The sequence below is a fragment of the Nicotiana tabacum genome, chromosome 7 (genome assembly GCF_000715075.1).
Source record: "Nicotiana tabacum cultivar K326 chromosome 7, ASM71507v2, whole genome shotgun sequence".
Taxonomy (NCBI): Eukaryota; Viridiplantae; Streptophyta; class Magnoliopsida; order Solanales; family Solanaceae; genus Nicotiana; species Nicotiana tabacum.
In genome coordinates, this window is record NC_134086.1 from 3894218 (window position 1) to 3915772 (window position 21555).

The 21555-nt window shown below is 38.6% G+C and overlaps 1 protein-coding gene across 1 annotated transcript; it reads left to right on the forward strand.

Annotated features, from left to right (window-relative positions):
• Positions 1-1168: 1168 nt before the first annotated feature.
• LOC142161955 (uncharacterized) lies at positions 1169-2026 on the forward strand. Its single transcript, XM_075218248.1, has one exon. It carries the CDS (start codon positions 1169-1171, stop codon positions 2024-2026), a length of 858 nt encoding a protein of 285 aa, XP_075074349.1.
• Positions 2027-21555: the final 19529 nt, after the last annotated feature.

The following is a 21555-nucleotide window of genomic DNA, read 5'->3' on the forward strand; positions in this document are numbered from 1 at the left end:
CAGTCTTAGAAATGGAAAAAACTGATGACAATGAAGGAAATAATCTGATGTTGATAGGGGAAACCTCTGCTGTCGAAAATAGAGCTAACATGGAACCAAATGGCAATTTGATTCCAACTGCAGATGCTAGCACTCAAATTCCAAACTATGATGCTCGTACAAAACAGTTGTCAAAAGATGCAAATCAGTTAAATCCAAATGCTATTACTTTTAATCTTTCTACTAAAGAGAATGAGCATCAAAAGCATAGAAAACAAGAGTCCACAGCACAATGGGCTAATAAGATCTTTGGAAGCAAGTTAGTTACCACTAATCACTCGTGTCAGGATATCCCATCTCAAGACACATATGGATCATCGGAACAAGTGAATGAGAAGGACATACTAGCTCTGACTAGTGGCAAGCTTTGGGAGGATCAAACGGAGGAGGATTCTGAAGAAGGAGAAATTCCAAAAGGAATTAATGAAGAAGCTGAAGCTGATCAGGAGGTCATAGAGGAGGAAGATCAAAGTGTAAATGATAATGCAGCTGTTGTAGCAGAACATACTAGAGCTCCAAACAGAGCAAATACTCTGTTTCAAAACAGAGAAAAGGCAAAAAACATACCAGAGGAGGAAAATCATGCTGCAGAATGCAGTGAAGCCAGGAAACAAGCAGATACAACAATTACAGGCGCCTCAATGCACTTGGGCAAAAATGATAAGTTGGATGGATCAAAATGCAACGTTGAAGGGGAACAGGGGATGATTAAAAAAACTGACAATCAAAAAGAGTTTGGTGATAACAGTAGGGTGAGGATACTCGAGTATAATGATTCCAAAGGCGTAATGACAAGCCGTCCCTCTCATGAATTGGCAAGACCAGTTATGAATCAAGAAAAAGAAGATGAAAACATTCTGGGAAATGGAAGAGATTTAGATGAGGAATCAACAACTCAAAATTTCATCAATGTGGCAAGAAAAGGTGATATCTCTCCAACTCATATAGCCAAAGTTAAATCTGCTGCAAAAGGAAAGAAAGGAAAGATTAACAGAAACAATTCTAGCATGCCTACTGCTGGGATCCAAACTCGACGAGGTTGTTCTAAATCAAATAATTGTTAATGGATTCAATTATTTGGAATATTAGATCCATCAATACGCAGCGAGCCTTTGATAGGCTCGTAAAAATGCATAGACAACATGATTTCGATTTTGTTGGTCTCATGGAACCAATGCAGGATGGTTCAAAGCTGGAATTATACAGAAGACAGATAGGTTTTTCTAAAGCATTTTCTAACATTTCAAATAAGGTGTGGGCTTTCGTTGACGAACTGTACGACGTCACAATTCTATATGACATGGAGCAGCAGCTGACATTACAAATGACTCATACAGAAACACGCATTGTCCAAAATGTTACTTTGGTCAATGCCAAGTGTGATGCAATAGAAAGAATAGAGCTTTGGGACTCATTATACGCAATGGCAGCAGATATGGATGTTCCTTGGCTTGTTGGAGGTGACTTCAATGTCATATGGGATGATGAGGAGAAGTTTGGGGGACGTCCAGTGACTTTGAATGAAGTAGACGATTTCCGACATTGCATGAACACCTGTAATCTATTTGATTTGGGATTCAAGGGAAGTATATATACTTGGTGGAATGGAAGAGCGGAGGAAGATTGCATTTTCAAAAGACTTGACAGATGTATGGCTAACATTGATTTCCAACAAATGTTCCCTGGAATAGAAGTCACTCATCTGCCAAAAACTGGATCCGACCATTGTCCCATGTTGCTAAAATGTAATCTTGAATCGATTGTGGTAAAGAAATCCTTCAGATTTCTCAATTTTTGGACAAAACATCCGACGTTTAAAGATGTGGTCAATGAAAATTGGAACGCAGATTTTGAAGCAAATCCTTTCACTTTATTCAACCACAAAATGAAAAAAGTGAAAAAAGGACTGTCACAATGGAGCAAGTCAACATATGGAGATATTTTCAAGAAGATATCTAGTTTGGAAGAGGTAGTCAAGGTTCATTAGGCTCAATTTGAAATAAATCCAACTCGGGCAAATAGGGAAAGACTGTGTAAAGTTCAAGCACAACTTATCAAATTTCTTGCTCTTGAGGAACAATTTTGGAAACAAAAGGCAGGGATGGCTTGGTTCAAAGATGGAGATAGAAACACTAAATTCTTTCACGCTCAAGTCAACGGCAGAAGGAAGAGATTGCAGCTACAAGGGATTCAAAACAGAGATGGAATCTGGATAGATGACAATACTCAAATCGCAGAAGAAGCAGTTCATTTCTTTAAAGAACAGTTCCATGTAGAAAGATGTCCATCTGATTTTGAAATTATAGGTCATGTTCCAAAATTAGTAGGAACGGAGCAGAACATTCAGTTGATGAAGCAGCCCACAAAAGATGAGGTCCAACAGGCTACGATGGGGTTAAATGGAGAAAGCGCAGCTGGCCCGGATGGTTTCACAGAAGCTTTTTTCCATTCATGCTGGGATATCATTGGTGACGATGTCTTTAACATGGTCAAGAGTTTCTTCAATGGTCATGAACTACCAAGATATGTTACACATACAAATCTAGTTCTATTACCAAAGAAGAAAGAAGTGCAAACATTTTCAGATCTACGTCCAATAAGCCTGAGCAATTTCATCAACAAAGTTATTTCAAGGGTCATCCACGAGAGGCTAGTTAGTCTACTTCCTACTCTTATTTCTGACGAACAAGCGGGGTTTGTAAAGGGTCGAAACATAGTTGAAAATGTGCTCCTCACTCAAGAGATAATCACTGATATTAGACTGAGATCGAAGCCCGGACCAAACGTAGTGATTAAACTAGATATGATGAAAGCCTATGATTCTTGGTTATTCCTCACTAAAGTCCTGAGGCAAATGGGTTTCTATGAAACATTTATTGACTTGGTTTATGGAATTGTGCCTAACAATTGGTACACCGTTCTCATCAACGGTCAGCCACATGGATTTTTCAAGTCTACTAGGGGCGTCAAGCAAGGAGACCCTCTATCACCAACCCTATTCATACTTGCAGTTGAGGCGTTTTCAAGGGCGTTAAATGATTTGCACCTTAATTTATACTTCTATGGCTTTGGAATGCCAAAGTGGAGTCCAAAAATAAACCATCTAGCATACGCCGACGACACTATAATTTTTTCTTCTTCAGATGCTAAGTCGTTGCAGCTGCTAGTTGGGATTTTGGCAGCATATGAAAAAGCTTCTGGACAACTCATTAATAAGTCAAAATCAGCAGTCTACATGCATGATTCTTCACCTAAAGATGTTGTAAATAAGGTTCAAAGAATCACGGGTATTTGCAAGCAGGAATTCCCTTTCATATACCTTAGATGCCCAATTTTCTACACTCGAAGGAAAATGGAATACTATGATGGCTTGATCAATAAAGTCATGGACAAATTGCAAGCATGGAAAGAAAAATTATTATCGATTGGTGGTAGGGAAATTTTAATCAAACATGTCCTACAAAGCATGCCTATCCATCTCTTATCAGTAATGAATCCACCTCCATTTGTCATTAACAAGCTACACAAGATATTCGCACAATTCTTTTGGAGTAGCTCTATTGGTGGCAAAAGGAGGCACTGGGCATCATGGAGTACTCTATGTCGACCTTATGAAGAAGGAGGAGCAGGTTTTCGATCTCTACACGATGTTGCAAAAGCTCTTTTTTGTAAGCTCTGGTGGAACTTCAGGACAAAACCAACTTTATGGAGCTCTTTCATGTCCCAAAAATACTGCAAAAAATTAAATCCCATTGTAGTACCTTGGAAAAAAGGTTCGCATGTTTGGAGACGAATGCTGGAATGTCGGGACATTATAGAACATCAAATTAGGTGGCGTCTGAAAATGGGATCTTCGCTTTTTTGGTTTGACAACTGGACTGGATTGGGAGCATTATACTTCAACACACCTGATGGCTTTTACATTGATGAATCAGTTAACAATGTTACTGATGTTATGCATACAGGAGCTTGGGATGCAGACAAGTTAACCAACATTCTGCCTGGGGAATATGCAAAACACATTATCGACAATATCAAACCACCAGGGGAGCAGCAATTGCTTGACGTACCTTACTGGTGCCTTGAGAATGGAGGAATTTTTTCAGTGAAATCGGCGTGGGAGTATTTAAGGCAGAGAAAGGACACGGGGGCAGCATACATAAAGATGTGGGTAAAAGGATTACCATTCAAGATATCGTTCTTTATGTGGAAAGTATGGAAAGCAAAACTACCACTAGACGACCATATGAAGAAAATGGGATATGCAATGCCTTCTCGATGCTGGTGCTGTGTGCAACTAGGAGAAGAAACGTTACAACACCTTTTCTTTACTTCGTTTGCTGCGAAAAAAGTGTGGTCATACTTCCTAATGCATGTTGGAATTAAAACAGAGGGACTGTCTATGCACCAGGCAATTGTGAAGTGCTGGACACTTACAGTAATATCAAGATTGCAGCCAATTTTTCAAGCACTTCCTGCCATCATTATGTGGGAGCTGTGGAAGAGAAGAAATAGTTACAAACATGGGGAAAAAGTGACGATTAGACGGGTGATTTATCAGGTATCCACAACCATTCAATCGCTTGTTAGATTGAGGAAACCTGCAGTGGCTAACATTCCGCATAACTGGCCAGATATCCTGCAAATGATGGAACAATACACGCCTAAATTGAAGGTTACTAAAGTCTTGTGGGAATTGCCAACACAAGGATGGATTAAAGTTAACTGCGATGGGGCATCGAGGGGAAATCCGGGCAGGAGCTCAATTGGATATGCACTTCGAGATGATGAAGGCAATATAAAGTATGCATGTGGAAAGGGGATACATGACACAACAAACAATGAGGCAGAGGCATTAGCAATTTTGGAAGCTCTAAAATACTGTGAGGAGAAAGGATACAATAGAATTATTTTGCAAACAGATTCGCTACTCTTGAAAAACGCTATAGAAGGATTGTGGAATGTTCCTTGGGTCATTGCAGAATATCTAGAAGATATTGCAAAGGTCATGTCAACGATTGATGTGAAGCTATCACATATCTTGAGAGAAGGGAATTGCTTGGCAGACCATCTGGCAAATCAAGCACTTGACATGGGTAACGTCGAAGCACATAGTTTTCAAGAACTGGATACAAAAGGAAGGAGAATTGTCAATAACGACAAATTACAATGCCCATATCTAAGGGTGAAAGTTGCGAGACAATAAGGATGAGCAAGACAAAGGAGATGGGGACAGCTGAAAGATTGCACTTTTATAATAACTCAGCTTTATTTTTTGCAGGAATAGCTTGTATGCCATACTTGTGGTTTGGAATTCAAAGGGTGATAGTTCTAAATAATGTCCATTATGTTGGAGCAAAAACGATAGTAAGCTCATACAGTTTGGCTCAGGAACAGGAAGGATATCAGCTTGTGCACAAACTGGAAGTAAACATATACTTGACTAGGGCAATGGACAGGTGTGCTGCCAGAAATTCGCAGCAAATACACAATAAGACTCACAGTACAACAATCGAGTCATTGGTACAAGAAAATGGAAGACAAATCTGTGCATACACAGATAATATTTGGGGCAGAACTGAGCAGGAATGTTTTAAATATGTGGACCAGTCATGTCCAGAACTGTGGGAACAATGTAATGGCTCAAATCTGGGATTCGACCACTACTCAAGATTACAGGACCAATGCAGTAATTCGTGTAGAACCAATCGTACACAGAAAACATGGTACAACAATGTACAAGAGACAACACAATGCTTGTATGGCAATAAAAATGGATGCTCATTTCACTCAAATGAAAAATCTGGGCGGCTGCATTCATGTGAAGGAAGGAACAAAAGCAAATGCTGGGACACTCAAAAAGCAGGCAACATTCATGTTCGAATCCTTATGAGGGAGAACATGATAAAGCAGGGAGATATCACACGTACTGACCATACTTTGCTTCAAACAAGCTCGTCAAGCAAGATGAAGCAACAATACCAAGTATGTTGTATTCGTCGGCGGCTACTGAGATTACAAAGTATAATTTTTCAGATTATACATCATCACATTAGGCGCGTTATTAGTATACAAATTGTACTATCAATGATGAGTATTTTACTTAACATTGGTAATAGGATTTATGTGCGTCTTATATTTTACTTCTTTCATCGTTCAAGACCACCAGAATTGTTGTCATAGTTGTAATTTTCTATTTTTACTTTTATATATATAAAATTAGCCCTAGGCACTTGCCTAGAGGATTGCCAAAAAAAAAAAATTTCCTTAAAAAAAAATTAAAAAAAAGTAGCTTTTAAACTCAAAAAAAAATGGTTTCCTTCCTTCTAATATCTTTCATACAAAAAAAAATCAATAAAAATCAAAATCTAAAATACGGGTTTCCTTCATTCTGAAATATTTTTCCAAAAAATCCAAAAAAAATATCATAAACAAAAATCCAAAAAATTGCTCTTTAGCTGTCTTTATTTTGTAAATATCCATAAAAACTTTGAAAATATGAGTCCAAAAATATTTTCACTTTTCTTTAGAAGTGCTTTTGTAAATAAATAAAAAACTCAAAAATCCAAAATATTTTCTTAAAAGTGCCTCTTTCGAAAATTAAGAGGCGACAACCAAAATCCAAAGAAAATATTTTCTTTCTTATTTAGAAAAAGAGAGAACAAATGAAAATTCAAACAAAAATATTTTCTTTTTTACTTCTAAAATTCTCAAAGTTCCAATCAAAAGAAAAGGAATTTTTAGAAGTCTTTCTTTCAAAAAATAAAAATAGAGTCAAATTCAAAAATCCAAAAAAATATATCATTTTCTTCTTTTAAAGCATTTTTTTTAGAAAAATCCAAAAAGAAACAAAAATCCAAAAAAAAACCTTTATTCTTTTAAAGCATTTTTTGTTAAAAAAAACAAAAAAGGAAAAAAAAGTTAGTTTACTTACTCCATTCACGACCTCCCGAACTACGCAAGATCTGATTCATGCGGGGTCATGATACGTAGGCAATCCCCATCGGATTCGATCATAGCCATAAAATAATTGAGTAAAAAAAGAGAGAATAAATTTAAAAAAAGTGCCAAAAAAAAGCGGCAAAAACAAGATCAAGAGTGGTTAAAGAGAGGCAGGAATAAAAGAAAAGAGGTACATAGTGAAGAGGGCTAGTTTAAGGCCGGGATGAAACATGCAACCCGTTCAAACACATGGTAGAAGCGTTTAACTGTTTAGGTGCATTGCATCCCAACGTGCGATTTCCTATATGTTAAATGCCTCAAAACTAACAAGGTTGTGTGTGAGAGTAAATTAGCCAGGTTCTGTTCAGGTGATTGGTTTTGTTGGTATGCGTTGATGAATGCGCAACCTTACACGCGGCCACAATATTATCCACAAAACTGAGCTCCACTTCCCAGAAATGTCCATCCTTACCAAGCTCCATACAATCCTCAATCAGATGTTCCCCGGTACAATCCTCGCCCAAGAGAGCCTTTCAGAAAGAATCAGTTCACCCCTATTGGTGAATCGTATTCAAGCTTGTTCCAAAAGCTGATTAGGCTAGATCTATTGCAGCCAGTGGACCAAATTCGGCTGAACCCCGAGTCCCCACCGCACTGAGCTGACACTATATGTGAATACCACTCTGGAGCAGTGAGGCACAGTACAAAGGACTGTTGGACCCTCAAAAGGGCAGTTGAAGATTCGATTGAAGCTGAAAGAATCGTTTTTCGGGATAAAGAAGCTCCTGATGTGATGAACAATCTGTTGCCCGCCCACAACAACAGGCCAATAGTCAGAATGATTTGTGAAGATGAGGAATTTGATCCGGCACTGAAGGCCATTACAACCATTGCCTAGATAGAAGAAAAGCCATAAAATGGTTGCCAAACATGAAAGTTCCCCTTCAGACGGGAGTCTTAGTAACCAGTCTTGCTATCCTTTCTACATCCAGATTATCTCAGGATGTGATCCAGATGTTTTACTTTATCGTCTTACTTTCTTGTATAAACCCTTCTATCTTCAAAAAATTCAAAAAAAAAATTCAATCAAAATCAATAAAAAAATAAAATTAATATTTCACTGTCTAGGAATGTCTCTTCTCTTAATCTTGTCATTTTTTCTTATTCTCTTTTCAATTCTCTTAAATGCAGATTTCAATAACACGACATGCTGGCGGACTTCATGCCCGGATCCTGAAAGCCGTCAGGCCTCGAAACAATGAATCAAGGATTAGATCGCAATGAAGATACGTTTAAGAAAATAAAACAATGAGTTGGAAAAGCTGAAAGAAAATTGGGTCCAGATTGGAAAGGTACATAGATTGCAACAAGAGTACTGCTAAAAGAGTGCGTTGTACTTGGGACACATCGAAGGAAATGCCCTTGAAATAATTGTCAATGCAAATGCAGTCAAAAAGTGCTATGTTGGATCCTACATATAGTTCTAATATTTTCCGGTTGAGATGACGAAGGCTTTCATTCTCGCTACCCAAACACTATCAACCCTTTGCAAACCCATTTGAGCTGGTTACTCTTCTTTGATTACCCTCTTTGGAACCTGAAAGTATTATTGAAAAATAAAATGAAAAAAAAAAGAAATGAAAAAGAAAAATGAAGAAAAAAAGAAGAAGAAAGAATTGGAAAAATAAGAAAATATATATACAAAAAAAGGAAGAAAAGACAATGAAAATGAAAAAAAGGAAACAGAAGGGAAGAAGAAAGTGAAAAACAAAGCAAATCAGAAAAACAAAAGAAAATCAAAAACAAAATGTTTGCCTAAACTACGTTTGACTTGATTCCGAAAGGATACGTAGGCAACCTCTCCTTGGGGTTCAGTCACACCAAAATAAAATCCAAGATCCCCCCCCCCCAAAAGTCAAAGTGAAACTGGGGCAAAAGTTATAGTGGTTCGGCGACAGTTCGCCAGAAAGGTTCTAAAGTTGTAATTCCATCCAAGCTCGTTTTACCCCAAATCTTGTTCAAGTCCTTCCGATCAATCGGTAAGAATGTTCAAGGATCAGAGAATGTAATTACTTAGATCCTCGCAAGAAAAATAAGAGAAATAAAATGAGAGATTCTTATTGGTGAAAACCCACACGGGCATCGTAAGGCGACGATAAGTAAAGAAAAATGAAAATGAGAGAGTCTTATTAGTGAAAACCCACATGGGCACTATAAGGAGATGGTAAGAAATGAAATGAAAAATGCCAGCTCGTGAAAATCCACAAAGGGCGCCCATGATCGAAAATAAGATCCTCACAGCCATCGGCATCAACAGAGTCCTGACAAGGTTCCTCGGTATTCAAGGCAAAGTTGTGATGAATTTTTGAGAGTCGGGCGGTTTACACAGATTAGGCATCCAGTCCAAAAGGCATGTCATGTTCATTGAAGTCCGCATGTACTCCAGATAAGTCCTTCTCTCCTTTCCCCGAAAGGGACACTTTTAGTTTTAAACTCATTCTCCATTCAATTATTTGTTTCTCTTTGAATCTCTTTTGGTCTAACACTGTTCCAAAACCAAGACAAGGAAAGGATGGCAAGACTGATTTACAGGGCTTTCGTTTGATACACTCTAATGTGCAAAAGGCACCCAGCCTCAGCAGGTGCATCAAGTCGACCTCAACTGGCCATGGCGGCCGATGCTCCGGAATCAAAACTCTTGGAAGGAGAAAATCAAATTAAAGCGCCTATAAAGGCAATTGAAGTTGAAAGGGTTGAGTTTCACATGGCTAATCGCCTCAGCGAAGTTGAAGAAACCAAGGTACCCCCAAATGCTCTAAAATTGAAGTTGGAAGAAAGAAGACAGAAAAGAAAGGCCTACAAAGGCAAAATAAAGTTGGAAAGGTTAAGTCCCACGCGATTAGCCACTGCAGTTAGGTTTGAGGATCAAAAATTCCCTGATAGTCCGGAAAAAAAAAAACAAATGATTTGCCTGAACTACGTCTGACTTGATTCCGAAAGGATACGTAGGCAGCCTCTCTCTGGGGTTCAGTCACACCAAAACAAAAATCTAATTTTCCCTAAAGTTGAAACTGGGGTAGATGTTATAATGGTTCAACCACGGGTACACCAAATGGCTCCGAAGTTGTAATTTCATCAACAATTCTTTTTACCAAAAAAACCAAGTACAAGTCCTTCGGATCAATTGCCAAAGGTGGGGGAAACCAAGAAATATCATGGTTGGAAGCTGATGCATTCTAAAAATGAGAGAAATAAAATGAGAGAGTCTTGTCGGTGAAAATCTTAGGGCACCATGAGGCGACGAGAGTAGAGAAACCAAGAATGAGAGAGTCCGTTTAGTGAAAAACCCGCAAAAGGTACTATCGGGCGATGGTGAGAAGAGAAATGAGAGAGGTCGACTAGCGAAAACCCGCAAAGGGCGCTGTCGGCCGAAAAGATAATTTCACCACAGAAGTTCTGGCAAGGTTCCCTCATTAGGAAACATAGATCCGTTTTGGTTCATGAGGAAATGCAAGTTCGTGAGGTTCGGGCATCCAGTCCAAAAAGTATGTCATGGCAGTTTGAAGCTAGCATGCACCTCAGATAAGTTCTTCTTTTTTTCCGAAAGGGATGCTTCTCTTTTAAATTCGTTTTTCCGCTCTTTGTTTACCTTTCCTTGAATCCCTTTCGGCTTAACCCTAAATTCCAAAATGTGTTAGAAAGAAAAGGTGGCAGGACCGGTTTCAATCCCTGAGTTGAGATTTTAGACATAGAGCCTACATTCCCTAGTCACTTTTGCCAACATTAGGGCTCCAATCTCTAAGTTGAGATTTTAGACATAGGGCCTCCATTCCCTAGTCACTTTTGCCAACATTAGGGCTCCAATCCCTGAGTTGAGATTTTAGACATAGGGCCTCCATTCCCTAGTCACTTTTGCCGACATTAGGGCTCCAATCCCTGATTTGAGCGATTTTCCTTTAGCCGACACTAGGGCTCTAATCCCTGAGTTGAGCAATTTCCTTTAGCCGACATTAGGGCTCCAATCCCTGAGTTGAGCGATTTTCCTTTAGCCGACATTAGGGCTCTAATCCCTGAGTTGAGCAATTTTTCTTTAACCGACATTAGGGCTCCAATCCCTGAGTTGAGCAATTTTCCTTTAGCCGACATTAGGGCTCCAATCCCTGAGTTGAGCGATTTTTCTTTTAGCCGACATTAGGGCTCCAATCCCTGAGTTGAGCAATTTTCCTTTAGCCGACATTAGGGCTCCAATCCTTGAGTTGAGCGATTTTTCTTTTAGCCGACATTAGGGCTCCAATCCCTGAGTTGAGCAATTTTTCTTTAGCCGACATTAGGGCTCCAATCCCTGAGTTGAGCAATTCTCTTTTAGCCGACATTAGGGCTCAAATCCCTAAGTTGAGCGATTTTCTTTTAGCCCACATTAGGGCTCCAATCCCTGAGTTGAGCAATTTTCTTTCAGCCGACATTAGGGCTCCAATCCCTGAGTTGAGCGAGTTTCCTTTAGCCGACATTAGGGCTCCAATCCTTGAGTTGAGAAAGTTTCCTTTAGTCGACATTAGGGCTCCAATCCCTGAGTTGAGCAATTTTCTTTTAGCCGACATTAGGGCTTCAATCCCTGAGTTGAGCAATTTTCTTTTAGCCGACATTAGGGCTCCAATCCCTGAGTTGAGCGTTTTGCCTTTTGCGAACATTAGGGCTCTAATCCCTGAGTTGCGCCTGTCACACCTCCTTTTTGCGCGCCCGCCCCGAAGGGTAAGATGCGCGAGGGGAGTTTTTCCAATTTAAGTGACAATATTCGAAATGGGATTATTTATTTAATTCAGAGTCGCCACTTGGGAAAGGTTTGGTTTTTGGTGTCCCAAGTCACCGGTTTATCTTGAATCCCAAATCGAGGAAATTTTCGACTTTTCCAAATGAAGTCTGCGAACCAGAAATTCTAAGTAAGGAATTCTGTTGACCCGAGTGAAGGTGTTAGGCACCCTCGAATCCCGTGGTTCTAGCACGGTCGCTTAAATTGTTATAATGGCTAAATATCTGATTTAAATACATGTTGTGACTTATGTGCTTTTATAAAGTTTAAACCGCTTTTATTATCATTTATTTTTTATAGAATTGCAACGTCGTGAAAATGCATCTCGAACCACGTCGCAGTCAATGCACCCGTAGTTATTAATACATTTCGACTCCATCGAGATTTGAATTTGGGTCACATAAATGCGCACCCGAATTTAAGAATGTAATTTAATTAAGTCGCGCCTAGAGAGTCTAACACGTTATTATCTTTGGGGAAGGCCATGAAATTCACTAAACGGACTGTCCTGAATTCTAAATATTTATTTATGGTTAGTTATTGAGGGCCCCACAATTTGCATTTTTATTTGGCGAGGCTCGTCTCATTATTTTAGAAAAGGATGTCCTAAAGCGACTACATTTCTATTACATTTGTCTCTAACAATAAAAGAGAAAGACCAAACTTACTTGTTTAAGCAACTACATACTAAATATCTACTATGTTTGACGAATCCGAATTTTGTTTGATTACCTAATTGGTTGTTTATGAGATGAGAATTACCTCATGCCTTGTCTTCAAGGAGTGAATGAACTTTGTTAATTTGCTAAGGGGGATTGCAAGCAAACTAATAACGTACACTAAATTTACATTAAATTACCTTCCAGTTTGAATTTTAAAACTAGCTCATTTGGGCTTGATAAATGAGATCAGTTGTTTATTAGGAAAACTACTATTAATTGAACTCAAAAAGTAGTCGCATTATTTCGAAACAGTGAATCTATATCGAAACCCATATCGAACCTATATAGGAACAAGTAATCTAACAAGAGGGTTGGCATACATGGCCATCCTGTTAAAGTAACACCACATGAGAATTAGCTTGGGGTACATTTATCTTGAAATTAAATGGAACCAAATATAACAGATTTGACAGTTCGAAAGTCTAGACAAAATACATACAGATGCTTGCCACGATTCTATATTATACTGTCATAGCTAAATCGAAACCTAATGGTTATACACATTGAAAATACGTCTGATCTAACAAACAATATTATCTAATATGTCAATCAAGATGTGCATAACTCATACAGAGCAATCGTGGTTGGAACTAACTTAAACAAATACAGACCCAGCTACCATTCAAACTATTTTTTGAACACAAGGATTGTAAAGTAAACAGATGTTCATTTCTTTATTTCAGCTTCAAACTTCAAACTTTCAGCCGACAAGGTTTCAGGAGTGTGTACCTGGGAATGCTTACAATCGAAGAAGAAAGAAAGTCAGTAGAATGACCATGGCAACAGAAACAGCAGCAGTAACAGCAGGTAACAAATAGAACAGCTCCCAGTGCAAGATACAGTTAGAGCCGATGGAAAAATGGCAGAAAGACAGCAGCAAACAATGCAGTAGAAACAAAGCTCCAAGACAGACCGAATCCAGGAGAAACAAACAATGTGAATCAACCAATGAACTCAGCTGATACTTGAAAGAAAACAGAGTTGATTGAACAGGTTGAACAAACTGAGAATCACACAAACAAGGAAGAAACAGTTGCTGATTTTCTGTATCTTTTCCTCTCTCGTAGGTGTCTGTATATATCTAACAATCAAATCTCCAAAAGTCTGAGTTTAGTCTAAAAATCCTTTTCCTTTTTCAAAATTTTTTGTTTTCAAAATCAATCCAGTCCCCTTTTTCTAATGGAAGTTCCTTTCTTTTATAAGCTTAAAATCAACCCTTTAACAGCCTGTTAGAAAATTAGAACCCCCTCCCTTTCTTACTGTCTTTCCACTCAATGTTTAAAAAATCAAATCCCCCATGAGATTCCCTGACAGTCCTCTTTCCCATTTTATTAACTAAAAGCAGACATGGGCAGCAGGAATATAATCTGACAGCATATGCTGTCAAACTATTTTAATCCGAAAAGGGCCTTTAATGCACATGTTGTGCACAAGTGCACATGCCCTCCAATTCAGATTGCAGTTACAAAAACCAATCCTTTTATATTTCTGATTCAAATACATCAATTATAAGTAGCTATAGTTGATTCTCAATTTGATTCAAACAATGTTCAGCAAGACAAATCAAAATGTTACCATTCAAACAGCTAAAACTATTCGACGACATGTATCGAATCGACTATACTAATTACAACATATACAATCAAAGCCAAGGATTAGAAATCTAACAGTATCAAATATGCGATTCAAATTACACTATCAAAACAAAATGCCCTTGGGAACTAAATAATCGACCAATTTCGAATTCAACTAACTATGCAGTTTAACCACACAAACATTATTAGTGAATGAAGAAGGACTTGACTAAATGCAAGGGCCCGGGCAAGGTGGACAACTACAGTTGATGAAAGTCCGAAACACAAACTGAACAAGACATTTCGGCCATACAAACGGACCTTTAACAAACACATGACATGAATAAAGCAAAGAGAAACAAACTTACCTTAAAAATCCTTAGAAAAATCAGAAGACCAAACTCGTACTTGAAAAGAACCTCCTTGGGGTTGAACGGGCTTTAATCGAAGTGTTCTCACTGAGAACACTTCGACTAAAGTCCATTAGACCCTAAACACTTTGGCTCAAACGGATACAGACCAGTCACGAGGAACCCTAGGGTTCAAAAATCAGATCTGGGATTCATGTTTCCCTGGTCAGATTCGGACCAAACCAAGCATGGTTTGGTCACGAGGGGGTCCGAGGACTGTCTGGTGTGAAACTGGGGTCGATTGGTGTAAGTCAGGTTCCGACACGAATCTTCAAATGAAGATTCGAGAAGGTGGGAGGGGATTCGAAATGTGTAGTTGGTGGATTTGGGTCCAGGACGGTGATGAGCATCTATGGTGTTAAGGAGGGGGCACCGGCGTCCATGCCGCCGGCTTTCATGGCGAAGGTATACAGGGGCGGCTAGGGTTTGGAGGACTGAGGTCTGTGGAGGGGACGACTAAGGCCTGGGGGTTCGGATAGGGGGGCAGGGTAAAGGTTATAGGCTTATATAGTTAGTGAGGGATCGATTCTTGGCCGTTGGATGGGGTGAGATGAAGGGTCAAGATCTTTTGGCTGATAGGGAACGGTGTCGTTTCAACCTAAAGGGGTTTGGGTCGGTCCGGGTGGAATGGGTCGGGTTTTGTTTATGGGTTATGGGGAAGTGATCTTGGCCGTTGATCAATCTGAGATCAACGGCCCAGATCAGGCACGACCCAAACGACGCCGTTTGAGATAGTTAGGGGCTGAACTGGACTGGACCGGGTAATTTTGGTTTTGGATTGGGTTGTTTGGGCTTGTTTGTTTTAAAATCGGACTGGCCCAAGTCCGAAACTCTTTCTTTTTTTTCTTTTTTTTAATTCCTTAAATTAATTTGCCAAATAATACCATGTAAAACATTGGACAGCAATTATCACACAATTAACATTAAATTATACTAAACACTTAATGACAAAATACAATGAAGGATGCACACATTTTATTTATCTTTTAATAAACGGATTACGGTTCACACGACATATAGACATATATTTTTTTTTATATTTTTTTTGAATAAAACAACCACGGGCAAAATCACAAATAACTAGCAAAAAATGCCACGTAAAAATCCAGCAAATGTACAGCAAGACCAATTGCTATTATTTTGTTTCTTTTGGAGTGATTGTCGAGTAAAACAAAAATCACGTGCTCACAGCGCCTTTTAGACTTGAGGTTTCCAATCCCCTCATCAATTCTATAGGTTTTTATGGCAATTAACTCACAAAATTTTTCCTAGTGAAACTGGGGCAGAAAATTTTTGTTTTTTTGTTTGTTTTGTTGTTTGAGCAGGTTTGACCTCGAGGCACAGGGATCGAGATGACCTACGAAGTGAGTCTCAATCCAGAATAAAGAAAGGAAGAAAAGAACAAAAAGAAGATGAGCCCAAATACTGGGGCAAACAAAGTGCGGATCGCTCAAAATCTGATTGAAGTCACGAGCTCTGCCAATCCCGCTTCACTCAATGCTGCAGAAATAAACAAGCGCCTACAACTTGCGAGCATCAAGATTCAGATCGAATTCTACAAGCAGAATTAGCTAAGACTCAAGATCAAGTTGCGAAAGAATTATAGATAGGAATCTTGTAACTAGTAGTTGATAGGCATAGCTAGCTTAGCTTTGATTTTTCTTTTTAATGTAATAAGGAGGTCAGTGAGCAGTAGCAGCAGTAACAGCAGTAACAGTAAAGTCGCAGCATCATGGTAGTCCCAGCTACCAAAACTTCCCGAACTACATTGACCTGATTCCTGTTTAGCCCAGGATATGTAGGAAATCTCTGAAGCAAAGGTTCGGTCAAATCTTTCAAAGAATGCTTCGCACGGAGTACTCGAACGTGCAAAAATCGCTCGTATCCGCTCACTTTATCTTTGCACGAAACCCTTCGTATTTTCGAACAAAGAGGGGCAGCTGTGAGCACGTGATTTTTGCTTCCACGACAATTACTCCAAAAGAAATCGAAAAATAAAACAAATTGTCTTTGTGTATAATTTTGAGAATTTGCGTGGTATTTTTGGATAGTTATTTGTAGTTTTTGTCTGTGATTGTTTATTTTTATTAATTAAAAAATACAAAAAATATGTTGCGTGTAAATTTAGGATCTTATTCTACTATTAGGAATTAATTAAATCGTATTTGATTTTTAAATGAATGAAAATCATAAAAATATTATTTTGGTAATTTTGTCATTTTATTGTTTAATGGTGTGATTTTGTTTAACTAATGTTTGATTTTGTGTGAGTCAATTAATGTCTTTTTAATATAATTGTAGTTTTACAACTTATTTTAGGATTTTTGGTAGATTAGTATTTAGAAAAGGAATTAAAAGAAGAAAAGAAATGAGTTAAAATTGGACAAATCGGAATCGGGCCATTTAAATTGGACCCAAAATAGGGCCCAAAGCACTATTTTTTGCCCGGTCCAGATCAGCCAATCTCAGATACGTCCAAACGGCGTCGTTTTGATCATACTTGATCTGGGCCGTTGATCTCAGATTGATCAATGGCCAAGATCACGTCTCCATACCCACACCTTAACCCGGCCCGTCTCACCCAGAGACCCACCGGTCTCACTTAACCCATACGGTGTCATTTCCATTAAGTTGATCAATCCAGGCCATTGATCTTGAATGATCTAACGGCCCAGATCAAATTTCCCCCTAACTATATGACCCCAATCCCTTACCTCACGCCCCCCTAAGCACCCCCCCCTCTCTCATTCTCGTCTCTCTGAACTCAGAGACGAACTCCCCCTTACAAACCCTAGCGCCGCCCTTCCATCCCCTCACCATAAACCCGGCGGCAACGATGCCGGTGACCACCAAATTAACACCTCTAGTGCACCTCGACCCCCTGGACACGAATCTGCAAACTGTTTGGTTCGAATCAACCTACATCGTCTCGAATCTTCATCAGAAGATTCGAGCCAAACCTCAACTTATACTAGTCGATCCCAAATGCACACCAGTTACTCCCCTAACCTCCCTCGTGACCAAATCAAGCCTGGTTTGGTTCGAATCGAACCAGTAAAGCTCGAACCCCTAATCTGAGCCCCAAGAACCCTAAAAATCCAAAAACCAGGAATTTGTCCAAATTAGCAGAGGTTTGAGGGTCTAATAGACCTTAGTCGAAGTGTTCTCCGTTGAGAACACTTGATTAAGGTCCATTCGACCTCAAAAAGGTCGAGTCTGAGTTCGGACCTGGTTCACCTAGTTACTTGAGGTATTCTTTCTCCCTTTCCATTTGATCTATTTTTGTTTGTTTGTTCTGTTGTTCGTTTGTTGTTTAGAATGATTTTATTTCCAATTTATTTGCTTTGTTCTTTTTCTTCTCCAAATCAGACCTTTTATTTGGTCGAAATTTTCGTCTGTTCATTGATAAGTGTATGTGTTTAAACTATATAATCGATTGGAATGAGTTTGATCGATTAATTAGTTTCCAGGGTAATTCTTTGTTTTGTCAGTACAACTTGAATCACCTATGTGTACTGTTCGATTCTGATCATTAGCTATTGACTTGTATGTTGTAATTCATATAGTCGATTGGATAAATGTCGTCAATTAGTTGGGATGTTAGAAACCTGCAAATTGTTCAAGTTTTAATGGTCTGTCAGTTTAATGCTAATATACCACTAAGCTAATGAATAAAATAGGGATCAATAGTGGGAGTGATAATGTTGTTAAGTGCCTTTAGTGGCTGGAAATCAGAAAGAGCATGGGGTTTAATTTTAAAATAGAAATGGCCAGTTAAAAGACTGACAGATTTTTGAATTAACTAGTGAAAAAGGGTACTACTTGAGTTGGCTTAGTGACTTTACTGGTGGGAAATCAGGAACAGCATGGGTTCAATGATAAAAAGGTAGAAATGCACATGAGGAGGGAATAAAACAGGCTAAAAGTGAAATGTTTGAATAAAAAATAGCCAGCTCTAGTCTTTAAATAGACTGGATTTCGGGCAAGAAAGGGGGGTTAGAACCAAGGGCAGTCTATTTTTTGGAACCAGGCAACTCATTTCTTGACTTCAATCCTAGATAGACAATAAGCAAAAAAGGGGCAAAAGAAAAACCTTTGTTGTTCCATTGAAGCTGGAAAATTTTGTTTTCTTTCACTATTTGAAATCAGCACTAACTGCTATTGTTCCATTGAAGCTTCAAGCTTCTTTCTTTGATTGTTCGAAAATCAGAAACTACTGTTCCACTATTGTTTCGGATTCTCCTGTTTCTGCCTGTGATTAACATTGGTATTTCCGGGTCTCAACTGAGTCTCCCGAGTCTGTTTTGGTGGATATTGGTACTGCTTCATTGGTTTATTTCTGTTTCGTTCACTGGGATTTATTCTGCCTGGTTGATACTGTTGTTGTTGCTGTTGTTATTTGCTGTGTTACTGCTGCCATATTGTTGTTGCTGATCTTCTTCTTCTTGTTCTTCTTCTTCTTCTTCTTCTTGTGTTTCAACATCCAGGTACATACTCGAATTAAGTTTTTGATGTAACTTTGAAGGGAAGATGAAATGAGAGATGCTCGCATATTTGATTCTTGAAATGTGTTTGTTTGGATTGTTATGTAGTAATAGCCAAATAGATATTAGAGTCTAATATAATTCGATTCCAATTCATGTGCATACAAACCCTGGCCGTTTAATTTGGACTTTTGTTAGACTGTTTTGGAACCGTTGGGACATTATTGATGTAGTGTAATATGTAATGATAACAGATTCAGTATGGTTGGCGCTGATTGTGTAAACTTTAGTTGAACTAACGTCTGATCAAGCATAAACATTGAATGGGCCCTTAACTTTAATTCTGTGAATTAACGAGAAACTGTATTGATTCCATGCTTCATAGTCTGATACTGAACCCATTTACATAAATTGTAGGTTTGTTTAAAAGGTAAAAATCGCACGTAGATTACTTTTGTATGTCCCAATCTTCGCTGCAAAGAAACGTAAAAGTATGGGTTAATTTTATACAATCAGAAACACCAAATCTCCATGTGTACATGCTCATGTAAATACCAAAGTTTAGCCTGGTTATGCACATACAAGCTTATTTTTGTGAATAAATATGTCGACTGTAAGCTGGCGCAGTCCCTTTTGAATGGAAATCCAGTTAAGGCCCAATGATTTGAGGGCTTATTTGCCCTTGACATATTAATTGAAATGATGATACCTGAGCATGCTAGTTAGTTCAGGCCTTTTCTTTATTTTGAGACAAGAATAAACAGAAAAATCATAGTCTTTTAGGATTTGGCCATAAATAAAGATGAGATGAGCCTCGCCAAATAGTTACAAATTGCGGGGCTCTCAATAAACGTATACAATAATTGGTTGGACTTCGGAGTTGGCCGTTTTAGCGAATTTTCACGACCTCTTCCTAAAATAACAATACGTTAGTCTCTTTAGGACGCGCCTTAATTAATCTTACCTTCTTAAATACGGGTGTACATTTATGTAACCCAAATCCAAATCCCAACGAAGTCGAAATGCGTCGACCAATCACGGGTACATCGATTGTGACGTGGTTCGAAATACGTCTCCATGACGTTGCAATTCTTTTGAAACAAAATAACAAATGAGAAGAGTCTCGCCAAAAAATGCACAAGCTGCGGGGCCCTCTATACGTGTTTGTAAAGTTTGCTTAGACTCCGGGGACGGGCCGTTTAGCAAAGTTTCACGGCCTTGCCCAAAATAACGATACGCCAATCGCTTAGAGCGCATCTTTTAATAAAATTACTTCTCTAAGTATGGGTGCGCATTTATGTGACCCAAATCCAAATCTCAACGGAGTCGGAACGTATTAACAACCACGGGTGCATTGATTGTGACGTGGTTCGAGATGCATTTTCACGACGTTGCAATTCTATTAAAAATAATAATAAAAGCGGTTAAACTTAATAAGAGCACACAAGTCATAACATGTATAAAAATCAGATATTAGCCATTATAACAATTTAAGCGACTGTGCTAGAACCACGGGATTCGGGGGTGCCTAACACCTTCCCTCGGGTCAACAGAATTCCTTACTTAGAATTTCTGGTTCGCAGACTTCATTTGGAAAGTCGAATATTTTCCTCGAATTGGGATTCAAGATAAACCGGTGACTTGGGACACCAAAAGTCAAACTTTTCCCAAGTGGCGACTCTGAATTAAATAAATAATCTCATTTCGAATATTATCACTTAAATTGAAAAAACTCCCTCACGCATTTATCCTTCGGGGTAGGCGCGCAAAAAGGAGGTGTGACAATTGTCGTTTAAAAAAACTTATGAGTTGGACTCAATTAGGGGGCATATTTTAACATGTTAACAAAAGATGCTCAAGCTAAGGAGGGTTTTTGAGGTTTTTTTTTTTTAGGGAAATCAGAAATAGCCAGATTTACAACTAATAATTGAAAAATAGTCATAGTTTAAAAAATAATCGAAATTCAGTCACTTTTTCATGTAAAGATAAAGTTTGAACAAAAACACCCTTAAAATTGCAGAAATATTCCAGGATAATATGTTGGAGTTCGAAATTTTTACATATGAGATTTCAACATAATGTGTTGGAGTTCCAATATAATATACTGGAAGTTCATACGCAAGAGCTCCATAATACAACATATTATGCTGGAACTTTCCGTATTTCAGCAAAATAATGACTATTTTTCAATGACTTTGCAAACGCCGGTTATTTTTCAATTACCAATCCCAAAACTAGCTAGCCCGTGCTATTCACTTTCTTTTGCTTAGCCAAAACACAATTAAAGGGCAACCCGATCACAAGGTTCGCAATGTTCGGGAAAGATCCACACCTCAAGGGTGTGATGTAGACAACCTACCCTACTAGTTACTACAAATATTAGTAGCTACTTCTATGGCTAGAACTCTTGACTTATAGGTCGAGACAACTTTATCGTTGCTCCAAGACTCCGCTTCCGCCAAAACACAATTATTCCTTACAATATTTGAAACTTTAGCACCTTAGAGTGACAACTCAATGCTATTCTTACATTTTTGGAGGAGCTTCCCTATAAACATTTAGGAATTCACACAATAG

Bases quoted from the DNA above. Each gene is read 5' to 3' on its own strand.
- LOC142161955 (XM_075218248.1), top strand. From the start codon at position 1,169: ATGCATAGACAACATGATTTCGATTTTGTTGGTCTCATGGAACCAATG.